General features: G+C 37.4%; 1 protein-coding gene across 2 annotated transcripts; it reads right to left on the bottom strand.

Annotated features, from left to right (window-relative positions):
• Positions 1–225: 225 nt before the first annotated feature.
• Positions 226–18,959, bottom strand: SOCS4 (suppressor of cytokine signaling 4). Of its 2 annotated transcripts, none has more exons than XM_058566960.1 (2): positions 18,714–18,959; positions 226–3,887 (listed from the first exon to the last, which is right to left on the bottom strand). In XM_058566960.1, exon 2 carries the CDS (start codon positions 3,793–3,795, stop codon positions 2,473–2,475), a length of 1,323 nt encoding a protein of 440 aa, XP_058422943.1. In that variant the 5' UTR covers positions 3,796–3,887; positions 18,714–18,959; the 3' UTR covers positions 226–2,472. The 2 variants fall into 2 exon arrangements, with proteins under 2 accessions (XP_058422943.1, XP_058422944.1); XM_058566961.1 differs by lacking the exon at positions 18,714–18,959 and adding an exon at positions 18,133–18,671.
• Positions 18,960–18,988: the final 29 nt, after the last annotated feature.

Below are 18,988 nucleotides of genomic sequence, written 5' to 3'. Positions count from 1 at the left end.
ACATTTTTTAAATGAGTTAGTTTCTAAATGGATGCTCTTACTGAGAAAGGGGTTAGCCTTTCTAAATTCCAATCCCTTAATGCTTTAAAAAATTAATTTATTATTACTCTTTTCTTTTTCCTTCATGGTAAATAATTCTCAAGACTTGATATTTCCACTTTCCAGATTTCTTTTCACTGTAGCAAATACCAAAGGAAAAATACAAACCATTTCAGAGTAAATGAGTCTCTTCCCTGTTCTCATTTATTAGATCATCCACTTCAAGGCTATATATATGGCAGTATTTTGAAAATGTAAATAGCTATTAATACCTTAAAGTTGAAAAAATAAGAAAGCCAGAGAAAATATATCATAAGTGACCAGTTTGAATATATGAAAAGCTACTTAGATCTTGATTTTCATATAAACACTAATTTTTACCATTATAAAAGATAACATAATTATATTTCATTTTTCTTTATAAAATTACCCTTTAACAGAATATTTGTTAGCTAGTCATCCCTTAGGTTTTTCTGTACTGATAAAAAGTTATTTTTAAAAGAAAAATATTTAAAGTAATTGTTTCACAGAAACAGAAAGTCTCATTATCAAATTCTGATAAAAAACTATAATCATGGGTAGAGTCTCACCATACTATTAATTTTCTTTCACCAAAGATGGATATTTAGGAAGTGTTATATTGGTAAATAAGATCAGCTTCTCAGTGATCTACAAAAGCGCCACAATAAAGATGAGGTAGTATGAGACTTTTCTACTTTTGTAAAGGGAAATATCATCTTCAGAAGAGATATTTATCCTGACATTGGTGTTATGATATCCTGAGCCTCATCACTGCTAAGAGAGGTGCCATATTAGTAGCTAACCCTCACTGGAACCAAGACAATGTTGAGATCACTGAGACAAAAAAGGGCATCTTTATGTTAACAGCAGAACTTCAGAAAGGGAAATGTTACTTCAACATAAAAGCAATGACACTTAAGAAACATCTGTTCTAACTTGGAAATTTGAGTCAAATTTCTTTCAATCTGGGTAGAAGCAGCTTCCTACTAGAGCTAAACTATCATCAAGAAATCAATTCCTACGATATTTAAAATGCCAATTTGTACAAAGGGGTAGATAGTTCACCAGAAGAAACGACTGTCTAGGAAATTTATTATTCATCGATTCTTTAAAAAAGAGCAGTAGCATAGGCTATCACTCCATGTATCTTTATTATATTGGGATATTGATGTTTCTAAAAACATTTCCCTGCTCTTGGGATAGTAAATTTAAAATATTACACCTGGTGCCCAGTACTCTTCAGTATGGCATAAGCCATGTAGCTCCCAATATGTTTTCCTTTTTTTGAAGCCACAATAAAGACATGTTAATTCTGAAGACAGGGATAATTATTTGAAACCTGAAGATCAAAAACAGTATTAAGCTTCCTGAATACTGAGCTCCATATTTACTTCTTGAATCTTTATTCAAGCTTAATTTAAAATAATGAAAAACTACTTAGGTACTCTTTAGTTACCAATGGAAATTTGTCGTTGTTTATAAACTGTAGCATCTCCCCAAAGTAACAGGCTCAGAGTTTCTATAAAAGGGCTAAGTAGAAGCAACAATTCATAAGTAAATACAGAAAAACCTCACAATTGCTTTAGTACTTTAGTAACTACTAGTTACTAATAGCGTTATCATTATTTTTATAGCTTCCAGTGAGAAAAGAACAATATTTATGTTCTGAAGATGGTAACTCTTCCACGTTGAGAAAGATCTATTCCAGGAATAACAAATGACCGCGCCACATTGTGGAAGAATAAATTCACCTCCAAAATGTCATGTTCTCATTTGATTCTTACCGACCAGATTAACTGAATTTAGTAATCCTGCTTATAGTTAATATTTAAAATGAAAACACATCAAGTTTGATTTTAAGCAATTTTGTTACCTTTAACATCCCTATTATTAAATTACAAAAGTCAAGTACTTTAGTATGGATTGTGAATTACAACACACTCAGCTTTACCAAAAAATTTTAAAACAACTCTGAGAAGGGGAAACTATATTTTATGTATAGGAATACCAATGGCATAGGTTAAAGCATTTTACATGTAGAAAAGGACATTATTTTTAAAGAAAGTATGAAATACAGATTACTTGACTGTTTGCAATGCCTACCAAATGTCAAATGTCCATGGATCATATGCAAATTACAAATAAGAAAAGAAAAAAAATTAAGTATACAATCTACATGGTAAAAACAAAAACCAAACACCTCGTCAAAAATATCCATTAACCCCTAATGTGTAACCTTAAACAATTAGTGTATCATAAGAAAAATAAACTGATTTGGAAGTAAAATTTAGGGTAGAGGTTTATTTTGGAGTCTTAACTGCCCTTGTAGAAAAATTCAAAGTGGCATAATAAGAAAAATAAAATATTAAATGAAAATATGTATATAATCATTCCCAAGTTCCTACTCTATTCCTAGCATTGTTGTTCTGGTGCATCAATCCTGAGTACTCTAACTTTTGATTTATAGTGATATTCCTTCAGATATAATTTCATAGAAGAAGGAATTGGAAGGGCATCAATGCCATCATAAGTTGTACAGTTACAAATAACTGTTCTGCATATATGCTGCAGGGAAAAGGGGAAAGTCCGAATTAAAGGAGTGGATAAAAGTGGTTCAAAGAACATACAGGCACTTGGGTCCTTATAATGTTCTAGGAGCCCAGTAATGTCAGGAGAATGGAAGACACAAGGATCATGTGCATCAAAGCTAAAGTTGTGATTCCACTGTTCAATTCTAGCATGAAGAGAACGACTATAACGTCTAAAACTAACAGAGAATAAATAGTCTTCCTGTGCTGAGTCTCGAAGTAAAAAGGTACCCTCTGGTTTTCCTTCTAGTAGAGCTTCAGCTGCATATTTATCCATAACTCCCCAGTAACATGGATTGTTATTGATCTGAAGGAGGTCTGGTACAAGACAGTGGACATAATCAATCTGGGTGTGATACTTAGGAGGTGTTTCCAACTGCAGGATTTCTTCATCCATTTCCCATTTGGGTTTGTTTCTTTTCCTGGAACTTGTGCAAAGTGTTATAATTTCATCATCTGAATCCGTATCACTATCTTCTATACTGTTATTTGAAACCAGGTTCATCACAGAGCCAGTCATAGGACCATCTCTACATGAAGCATTGTTGGTGGTTATGACACAGGGCTGAACAATAGTATGTGGGAAACAGTTTACCTCTTCTTCCACGTTTCTTCGTTTTAGCTGACCATCCCTCAATTCACTCTGAGACAAGTCTGTGCTTACCCATTCATCTGATTTGGGATTTATAGGGGCAGTGTGTTGTTTAATAAAATGCCACCTAAAAGCTAAATCTGATCGAGGTGGGAAAGGACACTTATCTAACATGAGTTCACTGATATGAATTTTTCTTTTAGATGAAAGCCCTGAAGAGTGCCGACTACTACAATTCTTTATTGGAAAACACTGCCCCACAGCATCTTGCAGTTTCTGTTTAAGAGATCGACCTAAAAATCGATGCCCACAGGAATGATCTAAATCCAACTCGATAGATGAACAGCTGTGCTTTCTTTCTTGGCTCCTTAAAGGAACTTCAGTTTTCTCCATAGCATTCACTGTTTCAGCATCTGAACAGCTTTCACTCTTTTTTGACCAAGATAACTTCTTTCCACTCCACACATAACCGTCCTTTCTGTCAGCACTTCTACTCCGACTAGTTTTGGGCCTTACATCTACATTTTTACTATTATTTTCACTATTTTCTGCCATTTTAACAAATTATCCACAAATTCCAGTATTATGAATATTGCTTTTTCAGTTTTTCTGGCAGGAAGTTTCTTCTGGGCACTTTCTGGATGTGTCTAAAGAAAAAAAAAATCATTAATTATTTGTCTTTCACATTGTATAGTTTATATATTAAGCCCCAATTAGACACAAGATGAAAAAGCATAATTAGTACATGAAAAAGATAGAGTAGTGGATACGTTGAGAGGGAGTTCCAACATATTTTGTTCCCACTTAAATAATTTACTTTACTATATACTAATAATTTCATAGTGTGATGGAGTCAAGAATCTGAGTTCCTTTTCCACAGCTAATTTTCAATGTGGATCAGAAAAAGCCAAGTCTCCTCTCTCAGCTAAAATATATGCTCAAAATGTGAATAATTTCTAGTCTTGAAATATATCCTATGCCCATCTCTCCTCCCTTTATTTTTATTTCACAGCAAACCAGTGAATTCTTTGTAAGAGACAGTGAGAAATCTATGAGCTGGTGGTTGAGGACTACTACTTTATATAGTTTCTTCGCTGCCCTCTCCCTGTTTTCTTTCCTATTGATTAAAAATAGGAACAGTTTTAAGTTATAAAAGCTGTTAAGAATTTATTAAATAAATAATTACCACTTAACAGTAGGAATGCCATGCAAGCACTTCCTCATTTCAATAACTGGTCAACTTCACTAACAGTCTAGGCAGTTTTTAGAAAATATAGAATTGAATAAAAATTTGTTATTTTATACAAATACACATACACATACACACACACTTCCTTGTATTCTTCTTGATAATTTTGAAAAACAAGCAGATAAATTTCTATAGGGCAATGCATTTCCTATGAAATTGGCTAGATATACTAGAATTTACTATGTAAAATATTGAGTTTTATTAAGACTAATAGCAATGATTGGTCGTAGATGGAATTTACTTTATTCTCAGGTGGAATAAGATTTAAGCCCAGAATTAGGGGGAGGGGTTCTATGACCTCAAATATTTTGGAAATGAAAGTTGAATTTTGTGACTGAGAAAATCAGTTGCATTCAACATTCTGATTACAATTCAGTTTCTGATTATGTCAGAGGAACATTAACAATCCTACCAGTCAACTAAATGTTTAGAGCCACTTGAATCCATTTTCAACCAGCAGGGTTTGAAACAAGCATCTGCAGTGGCAAATATGATTGGCAAGTGCTTCAAAGTGTAAACTAATGATACAGACTTGCCATATAAAGTACTCCATTTCTTTCTTTTTCTTTTTTTTTTATAATTTTATTTATTTATTTTTGTCCCCCAAAGCCCCAGTAGATAGTTGTACGTCATAGCTGCACATCCTTCTAGTTGCTGTATGTGGGACACGGCCTCAGCATGGCCGGAGAAGCGGTGCATCGGTGCGCGCCCGGGATCCAAAGCTGGACCGCCAGCAGCGGAGCGCACGCACTTAACCGCTAAGCCGAGGGGCCGGCCCTAAAGTACTCCATTTCCAAACACTGGATAGCATCTGGTGATTATACTTATTATTTTGATTTAGTGAGCTCACTTGTATATAATCACTTAAAATCCACAGGGAAAAATATTTTTAATATAATTTTAAAAGAAATATCATCATTTAGTACACCAAAATTACACTTAACAGTATGCTTTGGTTGTTCATTGACTAAATTTCCCTGAACAAAAATAAACAAGCAAAAGCAACAAAGTAGACTGAAGAAAATGAAGAGTCATTCATTAGACTCTGTCTAAGAGCTTACACTTTATTTTTCAAGATAAAAAAATAATAAAGGAGCCCCAAGCAGATATTTTTTGTTAATACTACATAATTTCAACTTTTTAATTTAGCATGATAATGTGAAAAATATATCATCTAAGGTTTGAAGTGCCTGGTGCTTTTACTTAACTAAAAAAAATATCAAAATAGCAGTTTATAAGCCGTATGACCAACTTTACTCCACTGGATGTGAGCTCCCTCATCTTGTCTCCTTGCTACCTCTAACTTGTGTCATTTTTCCTTCATTTCTACAACAGAGCTACTAAGCTCTCTACCTCTGTTCTTGATGACATTCCCACCTTTACCGGGGCCTGCTTCAGTTTCTCTCTGCCTTCAAAAACAACCAAATTTCCTATAAAATCTTTCATAGGCTCTAATGCTTCCTTTAGTTGTAACTGCTACTTTCCATTACTAAATTTCTTAATGATTACTGTACCTTGATTTCCCCACAAAATGAAAACCTTTCTGGGTTTTTTCCTACTTACAAAAGAAGTAATGGACCAGCCCTGTGGCTTAGCGGTTGAGTGCACGTGCTCCGCTACTGGCAGCCCGGGTTCGGATCCTGGGCGCCCATGGACGCACTGCTTCTCCGGCCATGCTGAGGCTGCGTCCCACATACAGCAACTAGAAGGATGTGCAGCTATGACATACCACTATCTACTGGGGCTTTGGGGAAAAAAGGAGGAGGATTGGCAATAGATGTTAGCTCAGAGCCAGTCTTCCTCAGCAAAAAGAGGAGGATTAGCACAGATGTTAGCACAGGGTAATCTTCCTCACAAAAAAAAAATAATAAATAATAAAAAATAAAAGAAGTAACTATAAGGTTTGAAAATGGCTGAGTGAAAATCTTTTTGCTCCATCCTTCTCTCAGAAGTCAGCCCAAAACAAGGAAAAGTGAGAAATAAAAACACAAACCTCATCTTCAATGAAATTAGCAGATAGCCATAACCTGAGTCACAAAATGAGGACAATGAATGGAGGGGCAATAACTGACTCAGCAGTGGAGAGGCGCGTGACATCAGGCACAAAGGTGACACGGATGAGAAGAAAGGCAACAGAGGAGGCAAAGTCCAGGACCCAGAGGCACAAGGTGCTATAGAAAGTATGGGTGGAGAACAGGGTGGAAAATGGGGAGGCAGGTTGAAAATTTACATAAGAGCAGTTAGATCTCTCCGGTTCTCACTCCACATTTAGAGGAGATGGCATATTTATTACCTGGAGAAACTGAACCACAGAGGTTCAGGACTTTGGACGCTAGACATAGCGAGGGTAGAGGGGAGGCTTGGGACTAAAATCAGAATAAAACTTCCCTCCTCCTTTCTTCCATCCAGCTCCCAGAACTCTAGCAGCCAGACTTATACCTCCTAACAGGAGACTGGAAAATACTTTGCTGGAGAAACAGAATGGCATAAGAGAAAAGGCCTATAGATGCCGATATCTGGGAATCCGCCAATAAAAAGCTGGAACACCAGCCAAGCATGCACGGAAGCTCACTAGGCCACAAGCCCCGCCTACTCACATACAGTTTTCAGGCAGTATCGCTATAGCAATGTGCTTCATTGGCTCTAGAATATGAATGAATACTCACAGGTCATCAGACTTTTGAGGAAAGCCTCCAAACATAAATGACAAAGACTAAAACATAAAGAACTTGAAGAAAAAAGTAATCATGAAAGGAGCAGAAAATAAAATTGATTTCTTCCAAGTTAAGAGAAGATATTACATCTATGAATGAGTAAGAGGAGGTGAGGACAGAGAATAAGAAAGTTTTGGAAATTAAAAATACAACTGCAGAAATAAAATATTCATTCAATAGGAAAGTTGGAGGATGAGTTGAGGAAATAACAGGAAATAGGGAAAAAATGGTTAAATAGACAGAAAAGATAATAAAATTAGAGGATCAATACAGATATTTCTCAGAAAATAACAACAAAATGGAGGGGGGAAATTATCAAAGAAACTATATTAGAAAATTTCCCAGAACTGAAGGACATGAACCTCCATATTGAAAGAGCCCAACGAGTTCCCAGCACAATGTGGGGAAAAAAAAATACACACCAAGTTATATTCTAAAATTTTAGAACCCTAGAGATAAAGAGGAGATACTAAAGCCTTCCTACCTTATGGGCAACAATACTGTATTGTATGCTCAAAAATTTGTGAAGAGGGTAAACCTCATGCTAAGTGAATAAAATAATACTATAAGATAATAAAACAAAATGTAAGTAAATAAATAAATACAAGTAACCAAGCTAAAAAAAATAAAAATAAAAGTCTTCCTGAGGGAAAAAAGTCACAATCAAAGGACTGTAAATAAAATGGCACTTGGTTTTTCAACAGTAAAATTGGAAGCTAGAGGCTAGTTTCCAACCTTGAAGAGATAACCAGCCAAATCATCAATCAAATAGGCAGATCAAATAAAGAAATTTTCAGACGTGCAAAGTTATCAACAATTTTACCGCATACTGATTGATGTGCTCTTCTAAAATTACGATGTAAACCCAAAACAAAGGACGCAATGCTGGAAACAAGATATTTAACACAGGAGAGAGGAAATGTGAATTCTTGAGATGATGAAGGGAGGTCTCCAGACAACAGGGTATCCAGAGCTGCTAGAGAGCAACTTGTCCATATAACCACACAAGGACATAAGGCTCCAAGGTGGAACATCTTGAGGAAAAAAAATAGAATTGACTTTTGGAAAATTCAACTGAGAAGATAAGAAAGCAATGGAAAAAGAATTAAGTAATTATTGATTACAGAAAAATTCACACACACAAGAAAGAAAATAGAATTCTAAAACACCTGACTCTGCAGTGAACGATATTTACATATTCACCAAAATTGTGATATAATTGTAATAACAGAATGGAAAGAGAGGAAAATCCTCATATATCATAAGAAGAACTCAACTGAAAATGTCTAATAATCGATGAACCAAGAAAGAGAAGTATAAGCATGTTATTTAAAAATATCAGGAAAACAGTTAAAAGATTTGAAAGTAGATGCCTTTGGGATAGGTAGGAGGGGACTGCAGTGTTTCTTATCTAAGATTTTCAGCTTAATTTAATTTTTAACCTAGGTGCATAGATCATTTTGATGAACATAAATAAAAATAAAAGTAATTCATACTGTGAAAAATTCAAAGTAGGCATAAAGTTGTGAAGAGAAAGTATCCATAATCCTACCACCTAGTAACCATTTTCAGTATCTTTATACATGTATATGACAAGGATGCAGTTCCACAGCACAGTGACAGCAGGCATTAGAAATATGGTTTGAGTCTAGTTTATTTTGTACTAGCCGTATGACCTTGAAACCTCAGTTTCCTCATCTCTAAAATGTAGGTTTTGATGTTATCTATTACATTGGGCTGTTGGGGATTAAATGAAATAATGCAGGTAAAGTACTCAGCTCAGATCCTAAATGTATTAAGTACTCAATAAATGTTAACATATATTTTTTTAAAAAAAGAAACAGATATTAGATATGTTGTTTTATTAAAGCACCTAAGCCACTTTTATACAAATAGTTCATAATGAAGAAATCACTGAATATCTCTGTCTCTAGCCCAATGCTAACTACAAAGTTTATAAGCAAATATAATTTTCAGGAGGATAACTAATGTTTCAAAGTGAAAATGGATCAATATGCCAAATATAGCTGAAACTCAACAGACTATGATGCTATAGAACAATTTAACATCTTCCCCTGAAGAACTAATTTCCAGCCATCCTGTATACAAGTTTACATGCTAACATAACAGGTTTACTTAGGCAAAGCTTACCAACGTGTAAATAATAGGTACCAGTCAATCAAGTATCTCTGAATTTTAGGTTAACTGTTCTTACATGTGCTAATGCTGCAGGTGTCCATAAAATACAGGGGAAAATATCATCACCCTAGATGAATTTTCCATACATTTACCTGTACTTAAAGAGGTAATGCACAGAAAATCTTCTTCTGACTGGTTATCTTCTTCTATCTCAGAATTATAGCCTCATATAAATTTCACATAGCTATTCTTTTGCTAGAAAACTGAGTTCATGCTTCAGAAGTCTCACTTTTGAAACTGTTATGGCAAAAAACTGATTTGGCAAAACATAGCATATCAATATACAGGCCAGAATGTCACTTAATGTTGTGGTCTTAGAAGTAGAAAGAAAATTTAACTTCTATTTATATTTGTCTAAAAATTAAAAAACTTAAAATTATTATTATTGAATTTATGGTTGATAGTGTTCCAATCATTCACTGTCAGATGCTTACTTGTCTGATGGTGTGCTGTTCCTGAGGGAAGAGGGGGAGTTCCAAAAAGCTGAGGACTTAATGGCAACCGTCTCCATTTCTTTATTCACTTTCAGTGTACCACAACTGCTTACATGTTGCTGGAATCGACTTGTGGATTATATTATCTTAAATAAAGAATCTTTACAATACTTTTTAAATAGACACGATCGTGAAAAATTTATAACACAGAAGGTTTGCTAGTTATCTGAGGGCAAGGTACTTAAAAAAGTTGTTGAACTTTTCAGATGAGTTATGCAGTTTTCTTTTACAAAATGACAAGTGTTCTAAATTTGATGACCTTTACTGGGCTAACAAGTGGCCCTCAGAAGCTACTTAGTAGATATATTAAGAAAGAAAGGCAAAACAAAACATTTAACTAGTCTCTTCATGGTATAGGTAACATTTTAATAATTACTGAGAAAGTATTTGCTTAAAAAAACTTATGCTATGGAGAAATCTTTTTAGGAAAAAGAGTCAGAATTTCCTTCACTATTATATGATTTTGTTATAAAAAAGGATACAAATACATCATATATATAAATCTCACATCTTTACACTTAAAAACATGGAAAAAGAATTTTTTAATCTCTCCCAGAAGTTTCATTAAACCAAAATTTAAAAATAAAAAATTCAATCACATTGCTCTCAATAAAAATAACATTATTGGTCCGGCCCCCTGGCTTAGCGGTTAAGTGCGTGTTCTCAGATACTGGCGGCCCGGGTTCAGATCCCAGGCGCGCACCAGCGCACCGCTTCTCCGGCCATGCTGAGGCCACATCCCACACACAGCAACTAGAAGGATGTGCAACTATGACATACAACTATCTACTGGGGCTTTGGGTGGAAAAAAAAAGGAGGAGGATTGGCAAAAGATGTTAGCCCAGGGCCAGTCTTCCTCACAGATCGGCCCTGAGCTAACATCTGCCAATCCTCCTCTTTTTGCCGAGGAAGACTGGCCCTGGGCTAACATCCATGCCCATCTTCCTCCACTTTATATGGGACGCCGCCACAGCATGGCCTGACAAGCGGTGCGTTGGTGCGCACCCGGGATCCAAACCGGCGAACTCCGGGCCGCTGCAGTGGAGCGTGTGCACTTAACCGCTTGCGCCACCGGGCTGGCCCCACATTATTAATTTTTAGTGAGAAGAAAATTATTTTTGTTATATTTATTTATTTATTTTTTGTGAGGAAGATTAGCCCTGAGCTATAACATCTGTTACCAATCGTCCTCTTTTTGCTGAGGAAGACTGGCCCTAAGCTAACATCCCTGCCCATCTTCCTCTATTTTATATATGGGACACCTGGCACAGCAACACTTGATGAGCAGTGCATAGGTCTGCACCCGGGATCTGAGCCCGTGAACCCCCGGCCGCCAAAGTGGAGCACGTGAACTTAACCACTATGCCACCAGGCCAGCCCCTTATTGTATTTTTATTATTACTTTTTTTGAGGAAGATTAGCTCTGAGCTAACATCTGTTGCCAATCCTCCTCTTTTTGCTGAGGAAGATTGGCCCTGGGCTAACATCCGTGCCCATCTTCCTCTACTTTATATGGGATGCCACCACAGCATGGCTTGACAAGTGGTGTTGGTCCGAGCCCGGGATCCGAACCTGCGAACTCCGGGCTGCCAAAGCAGAGTGCGCGAACTTAACTGCTACGCCACCAGGCCAGCACCCCCTTATTGTATTTTTAAAGACTAAAGATAAGTTTTAAAAAAGTGCCTTGGTGTCTTGCTTATACGTGTAAAATCTGAATGTAAAAAAAAGTGTAGGGCCCTGAATCTGAATGAGTCCTTTCGAATAGCATATCATTAATACATTTTTTTTAATTGAGGTAAAACTGACATACAACATTATTAGTTTCAGATATTCTTGGAATTTTATGCAAACTTTGTATAAATGAGGTAGAAGACATAAAATGATGATAAGGTGGCTTTACTACCACTTTTATGTAGTATAGAAATCAAAGATGATACTTTGAAAGTACTGACAAATCAAAGACCTTTGTTGGAAGCTGCAAAGAAGCTTTTTTTTTTTTTTTCTTTAAAGAGGGTGAAAGAATCACTTGGGAGAAGGTTGCTTTGGCTCTTGACTCAATAATTAATTTTTTATGAAGGCAGCTAAGTTACATTGCCCGGGAGAGTACACGGTGACATCTTTTTTTTTTTTAATTATTATTTCTTAATGAGCCAGAGGCAAATGTCTAAAAAGCAAGTTTATATAAAACCCTTTTTCAAGAAAACAAGTTCCCAGATTCAGTAGCCATTTGGTCCCAGGTTCTACCACCAATTGCAGTGACAGTGATAACAGAATGCTCAACATGGCCATTCTACACTTTTTAACAAAAGATTTAAATAACATTTAGTTAGTTCTACTGAATAAGGCCAGGAAGGTAATTTTAATTCAAGATTTCTATAGAAAACTGTTAAAAAGCCAATAATTAAAGGGTTAAATTTCATTTATCTGGAAAGTTCATTTATATTCTCTCTGAGGCTGAATAAGAGAGAATTACTGTGGGCTGGCCCCGTGGCTTAGCGGTTAAGTGCTCGAGCTCCGCTACTGGCAGCCCGGGTTCAGTTCCCGGGCGCGCACCGATGCACCGCTTCTCTGGCGATGCTGAGGCCGCATCCCACATACAGCAACTAGAAGGATGTGCAACTATGACATAAAACTATCTACTGGGGCTTTAGGGAAAAAAAAGGAGGAGGATTGGCAATAGATGTCAGCTCAGAGCCGGTCTTCCTCAGCAAAAAGAGGAGGATTAGCATGGATGTTAGCTCAGGGCTGATCTTCCTCACACGAAAAAAAAAAAAAAGAGAGAGAATTACTGTATATATTAATTATTCATTGAACTACCATATCTACAATGGTGATGTATCCCTAAGACCAGAATTCATGTAAATACTAAATTAAAATCAATTTGATCCTATAAAGAATAATTTACTATACTACATAAAGAATTCATGAATAAATTATTATTCTGGTAGTAATTCTGCCATGGGAATTTCCTTACCGAATCCATGATTCCAAAGTTTACCCGCCATTATGTGCCCAAAACTCCTTGAAAGTATTCTGATCGTACTCTGTGATATTTGAATTGGATTCTGTGGGTCATAGTCCTTGATATTTGATCATAGTATGATATTTGAGTTGGATTCTGTGGAAACATTTAGGCCCCACAAATGGAATATATTGGATAGTAGACACCAGATGAATTCCTCAGAATGTTAAGGAAAAGATACGAAAAAGAGTTTGTTCATGTGAGAAAAATCTCTCAAGCAAAAATATTTTTTCTCATTACAAAAGCAATAGAGGTTCATTTTCCAGTAAATATTTTAAAGTATCACCTTTTTTCAAGCTACCAAGCTAGGGCTTATGGAACTTAACTGGATAAAAAGGAACCACTGATTAGTACCACTATACTCGCCTTCCCTTCTCCCCACTTTCTCCACTTACTTTCCTAATTATCCTTTGCTTATGCCAGTGTTCCCCAATCTGTATTCCTATAGACACTAGTTCTAAAAGATGTTAATATGTATTTTAGAGAAATAGGAGTTTCCTTGTCATACAAGTTTGGGAAATGCTTCCCTTCTGAAAGACTACAATGCATTTTTAGCAAAAGGTTCCAAGAGGTCCTTTAGTTAAGAGACCTGCTTAAGCCACAGTTTCCTATATTTAATTTACCACAAATCGTTTTTGTGGAACAAATTTTGGGGAAACATTAACTTGGGCTATCTTCAAATGAGTGTACATTCCCTGAGCACACTAGCTAAAGATAAAGAGAAATGTCTAGGAACCTGTCACTGAAGAAGGTTAATCTAGAGTGAAGAGAGAACAGAAAACTAAGAGCTGGTAGTACATGGACTTCTAGAAGTGGAAGGAGCTTAACAGAATCTTAGAAACCAGAATGTTTAAGATATATTACTGAAACTCTTTAGGTAATAAATTGGATTGTACAGATGTATTTTTTCCTTCCAACAACTTTTTAATTATAAAAATAATGTATGCTCATTATAAAATATATGGAATATTTAGAAAAGTTTTAAAAAATGAAAAGAAACGTATAATTCAGTTACCTAGAGGCAATCAATTTAGACATTTTGGCCTATTTTCTTGTGGTCAATTTAGTCGAAAGAGAAAAAATTTTTTTTTTTAAAGATTTTATTTATTTATCTTTTCCCCCCAAAGCCCCAGTAGATAGTTGTATGTCATAGCTGCACAACCTTCTAGTTGCTGTATGTGGAACGCGGCCTCAGCATGGCCAGAGAAGTGGTGCGTCGGTGCACGCCCAGGATCTGAACCCGGGCTGCCAGCAGTGGAGCGCGCGCACTTAACCGCTAAGCCACGGGGCCGGCCCAAAAGAGAAAATTTTAAAATTTTAAAGATCTATGAAAATTTAACAATCTACAGTTTTTCACTATACCATATTTAAAAATGAAGCATGGTGCAGATGAAATAACATGAGCTGCTAAACTGTCAAACACAAGCTAAAATTCAGACTGTCACTTACTACTCACCTGATTTTTAAAATCTCACTTAGCTTCAGTTTTCCCATTGTAAAATCTGGATAATGCCAGCTACTCATGTTTTTACTGCCAGGATTAAAATGTATGAAAATAGCATACATGGAGCTTAATGAAAATATATAACAGCTGCCTTTTCATGTAGAAGAAAGTAATTTCTAAAAATGAGAGGTAGGAAAGTGGCAAAATTAAGAAAAGGAAGAAAGGAAACAAAGGCTACATATAAGGCAAGAAAATCTGCATGCAAATATACCTCAAAACTCTGACGCTGCGGAGGCTTCAGCCTTTCTGAAATATTATAACACACTCCTGATATTAAACATGCTCTTTTTAAAAAGTTTTAAATTCTTTAAAAATATTATGGGTGTAAATAACCAAACTTTTAATTATAAAAAGTGTGTCGTTTTTGCAAGCTAACTTAGTAAATAAATAGATTTCAACAGAAATAGTGGGCAAAAGAAATTTTTTTTTTTTTTGTCAGGAGGACTAGCCCTGAGTTAACATCCGATGCCAATTCTCCCCTTTTTTTCTTGAGGAAGATCGGCCCTGAGCTAACATCTGTGCCCATCTTCCTCTACTTTATATGGGACGCCGCCACAGCATGGCTTAACAGGCGGTGTATCCATGCGCGCCTAGGATCCGAACCTGCGAAGCCCAGGCCGCTAAAGCGGGGCACGTGCACTTAACCACTGCACCACCGGGCCAGGCCCAAAAGAAATTTTTTTTTTAACTGACTATAGATTATTCTTTTCATTGCTTTATGTATGCTTACACTTAAGCTTGGGAACAAGTTTTACCTACAAACTAGTATAAGGCGACACTAGACTTAAAATCACTATTATGTTCTGATATGTTTTACTAAATTCTAAGTTTTATGGCAACAGTTATGATTTAGAGAGGCAGCATAGTAAGACTACTTTGGATTAGAAAGTAAAAGACCTGGGTTCTATTTCTAGCTCTGACATTTGGTAGGAGTGTGACCTTGGACAAATCACAACCTTTCTGAGTCTCGGTTTTTTCACGATAAAACAATGATTATATCTGTCTTGCTGTGGTAAGGATCCACTGTTAATGTAACAACACAAGAATCAAATACTGGCTGTCTTTAAGGCAGGGGAGGGCCGGCCCCATGGCTTAGCAGTTGAGTGCACGCGCTCTGCTACTGGCAGCCTGGGTTTGGATCCCAGGCGTGCACCAACAATGCACCGCTTCTCGGGTCATGCTGAGGCCGCATCCCACATACAGCAACTAGAAGGATGTGCAACTATGACATAAAACTATCTACTGGGGCTTTGGGGAAAAAAAAGGAGGAGAATTGGCAATAGATGTTAGTTCAGAGCCGGTCTTCCTCAGCAAAAAGAGGATTAGCATGGATGTTAGCTCAGGGCTGATCTTCCTCACACACACACAAAAAAATTTAAGGCAGGGGAACTAAGTAGCTGGGAGTAGGACTTTTACTGTAGTCCCTTTTATACTTTAGGAAGTTTATACATGTGCACATATTATTTATCCTAAAAATAAATTAAATGGGCTGGTAAGTTTCAGAGATATAAAAATCTTCAGATTTCTAAACTGCTTTCAATGTTATTTTTTCCATACTCTCTTCTCTTCAGTTATTGTTACACTCTCTTCCAGCCTTATCTTTCACAGGATTAGTGATTTTTACATCAAGTACACATTTTATTGCAAAGGCATTTTTAAAACTCCTTCCAAAAGGCAATATTGATATGCCTCTTGGATAAACTGACTCTCTAAGATTGTGATATTATTATTATTTATATAGATAATACTCACCACCATCAGTAGAATGATAATATACTCATGTTCTCTCACCCTATTGCCCTGGAGACCAACAATATTCGTGAGCCTAAGCATGCTATGAGTGGTCACAGCAGAGCACAATTAACTAACCTTCACTGCAATTGAATCTGCAACCTTGGCATCATTTTCAGTGAGTTCATTCAGCTAGCCACTCCTACAAGACATGCACTATTATTGATAAATAAATCCATTTTCAAAATTTTGACAGCCACATCAGTGACAAACAGCTACACTGGTTTCTTTTTTAAAAGCTATGTGATCTTAAATAACCAGACAATTTTGCTAACATTTAAGTTATACACATTTCATTACCACACTGTCATTTTGTACATATTGTCTGAACGTCTGTTTCCCTCAACAAGACCATGAACTCACTGAAGACAATAAAATTCGTAAGCATTTGATTGAAATTCGTAAGCATTTGATTGAAACAGGATGGAACTGTGAAAACATAACACTAACAAAAATAAGAATACATCTTTTAATATTTGAAACATTTTACTGGATGATTTAAACCAACTCCATTTTAAATGAAACCACTATAAGCTCACCCAAAGTACCCAGTAAATAACATGAGACATCAATAATAATTAGTTTTCTACATCCATGAGTATTTCCTATACCCTTTAACAATTCAATGGAGGTAGGTATTACCTACATTTGAGAGATGAGGAATCTGACAATCAGAAAAAGTAAAGAAGTATATTCAAGGTCACACAATGAGAAACTGGCAGAGTCAAAATTAAAACCTAAGGCTGTTCAACTCTAAGGCCCAAGCTCTTTCCTTACATGTGAACTTTATAAAGAAAATTTTTCTTTAACCTGTGTATCAAATGGCTTGACTGCTAAGGCAGAGTGAAAGGTCAGAAGAGTGGACACCATTCACAGTTTTAAAGTCACATGGTACTATAGATATTATAGTTAAGGTATTTTATAGCTCTTGTTCCAATTTGCAGATTCTTCTTATGCTGAGCTCTGGAGAGTACTACATTGAAATCTCATCGTGATTTATTCTATATATAGGGGCAAGTATTATCAGAGTTCATCTTGAACCCCATAGTCTGTCCAACGATATTTACTTTGATTAAAAAAAAACATTAGGGGCCGGCCTGGTGGCGCAAGCGGTTAAGTGCGCGTGCTCCGCTGCGGCGGCCCGGGGTTCGCTGGTTCGGATCCCGGGCGCGCACCGACGCACTGCTTGGTAAGCCATGCTGTGGCGGCGTCCCATATAAAGTGGAGGAAGATAGGCACAGATGTTAGCCCAGGGCCGTCTTCCTTAGCAAAAAAAGAGGAGAATTGGCGGATGTTAGCTCAGGGCTGATCTCCTCACAAAACAAAAAAAACAAAACAAAAAAAAACATTATACGGCCGCCCCCTGGCTTAGCAGTTGGGTGCTCGCACTCCGCTGCTGGCGGCCCTGGGTTCGGATCCCAGGCGCGCACCGACGCACTGCTTCTCTGGCCATGCTGAGGCCGCATCCCACAGGCAGCAACTGGAAGGATGTGCAATTACGACATACAACTATTTACTGGGGCTTTGGGGGAAAAATAAATAAATAAAATTTAAAAAAATTATAAATCAATGTACCTAAAAAACGAATGATCTCCAAATAAGATTAAGTCACTCAGAAAGAATCGTCTCAGGTATCTTTTGCTCTTGTGGGAAATCAACAATAGGTTGGTTATTATTCCACAAATCCCAAGTTCTGTTTCTGCCAATCGCTCTTCCTCTTCATTCACATACCAAACTTCAGCGTCCAGCAAGCCTATTTGGAGCCCTAGTATTCAAAACAACCCCTCACACAATGCCACCACGGTAAGAACAATACCACGGTTTGTCTAACTGTGCTTCATTGTGCGTTGGCAACTTTTCGCAATGGAATGAGATTGAAAAACAATGGGGGAAATCCATACAACAGAAAAATGTCTCACATGCCACAAACGAGGTCTGATTGAGACTAGAAGTTGGCTGCCACACAAAAAAATTATCATCGTGAAGGTTTTCATCAGAGACCGGTCTACCAACATGGAGAACATGAAGACACAAGCAAGGCATAAACTTATTGGCACAGATTGCAAGGACCGAAGTACTCAACAATCACCTTAGTTCTAGCTCTTCTTTTAGATCTAAATAAGCACTTCAGTGAACTTTAGGTGGGGTCTGAACAGAGAAATCCAGGATACTTTCTTCTGAAGGGATCTATGTAAAGAGTCCCAAAGAATAAGCATAAATGTAGACGCCATATCTCCAGGGACCGCGAACTGAGATTGTTCTCCTCCCCTTTATCTCTATAGAAATGACAAGATGAGGGCGGGAAGGATGCCAAGATCACAGGCTTGAGAAGGGTCTCGCCTTCCTCTCCTCCAGAGAAGATGCCCAAAGGTCTCCTCCAGCCGGGCCGCAAGGAAAGGCTGGACCATCCAGGGACCCGGATATAACCATAACCCTGCACGTGAAGAAAGCCTGGAAGGAAGGAGCAAGGTTAGGGAGCAACCACCCTTCCCCCGCTCACCTCCCGAAGCGCAGTTTCACTGGGGCTGCCCGAGGCACTGCCGCCATCACCATCGCCATCACTCTGGGCGCTCGCTGAGGCGGAGAAGGGAGGCCCAGCCGCTCCTGCACCTCATGTATGTCCTACAAGGCGGATGCCTTTCTGCATGTCCGCTCCCCTCGGCGCTGGGATCTCGTCTCAGACGTCCCGGTCACCGCCTCCACCTGCTCCCCAGGCGCTGCCACCACTTCCGTGTCCGGCTCCCTCCCTTTCTTCCTCACTCCCCCAGCCACCAG

Source organism: Diceros bicornis, chromosome 24, assembly GCF_020826845.1.
Source record: "Diceros bicornis minor isolate mBicDic1 chromosome 24, mDicBic1.mat.cur, whole genome shotgun sequence".
Classification (NCBI taxonomy): Eukaryota; Metazoa; Chordata; class Mammalia; order Perissodactyla; family Rhinocerotidae; genus Diceros; species Diceros bicornis.
Note: the sequence above shows the minus strand (reverse complement) of the source record. Positions and strands in the feature narration are given on the sequence as shown.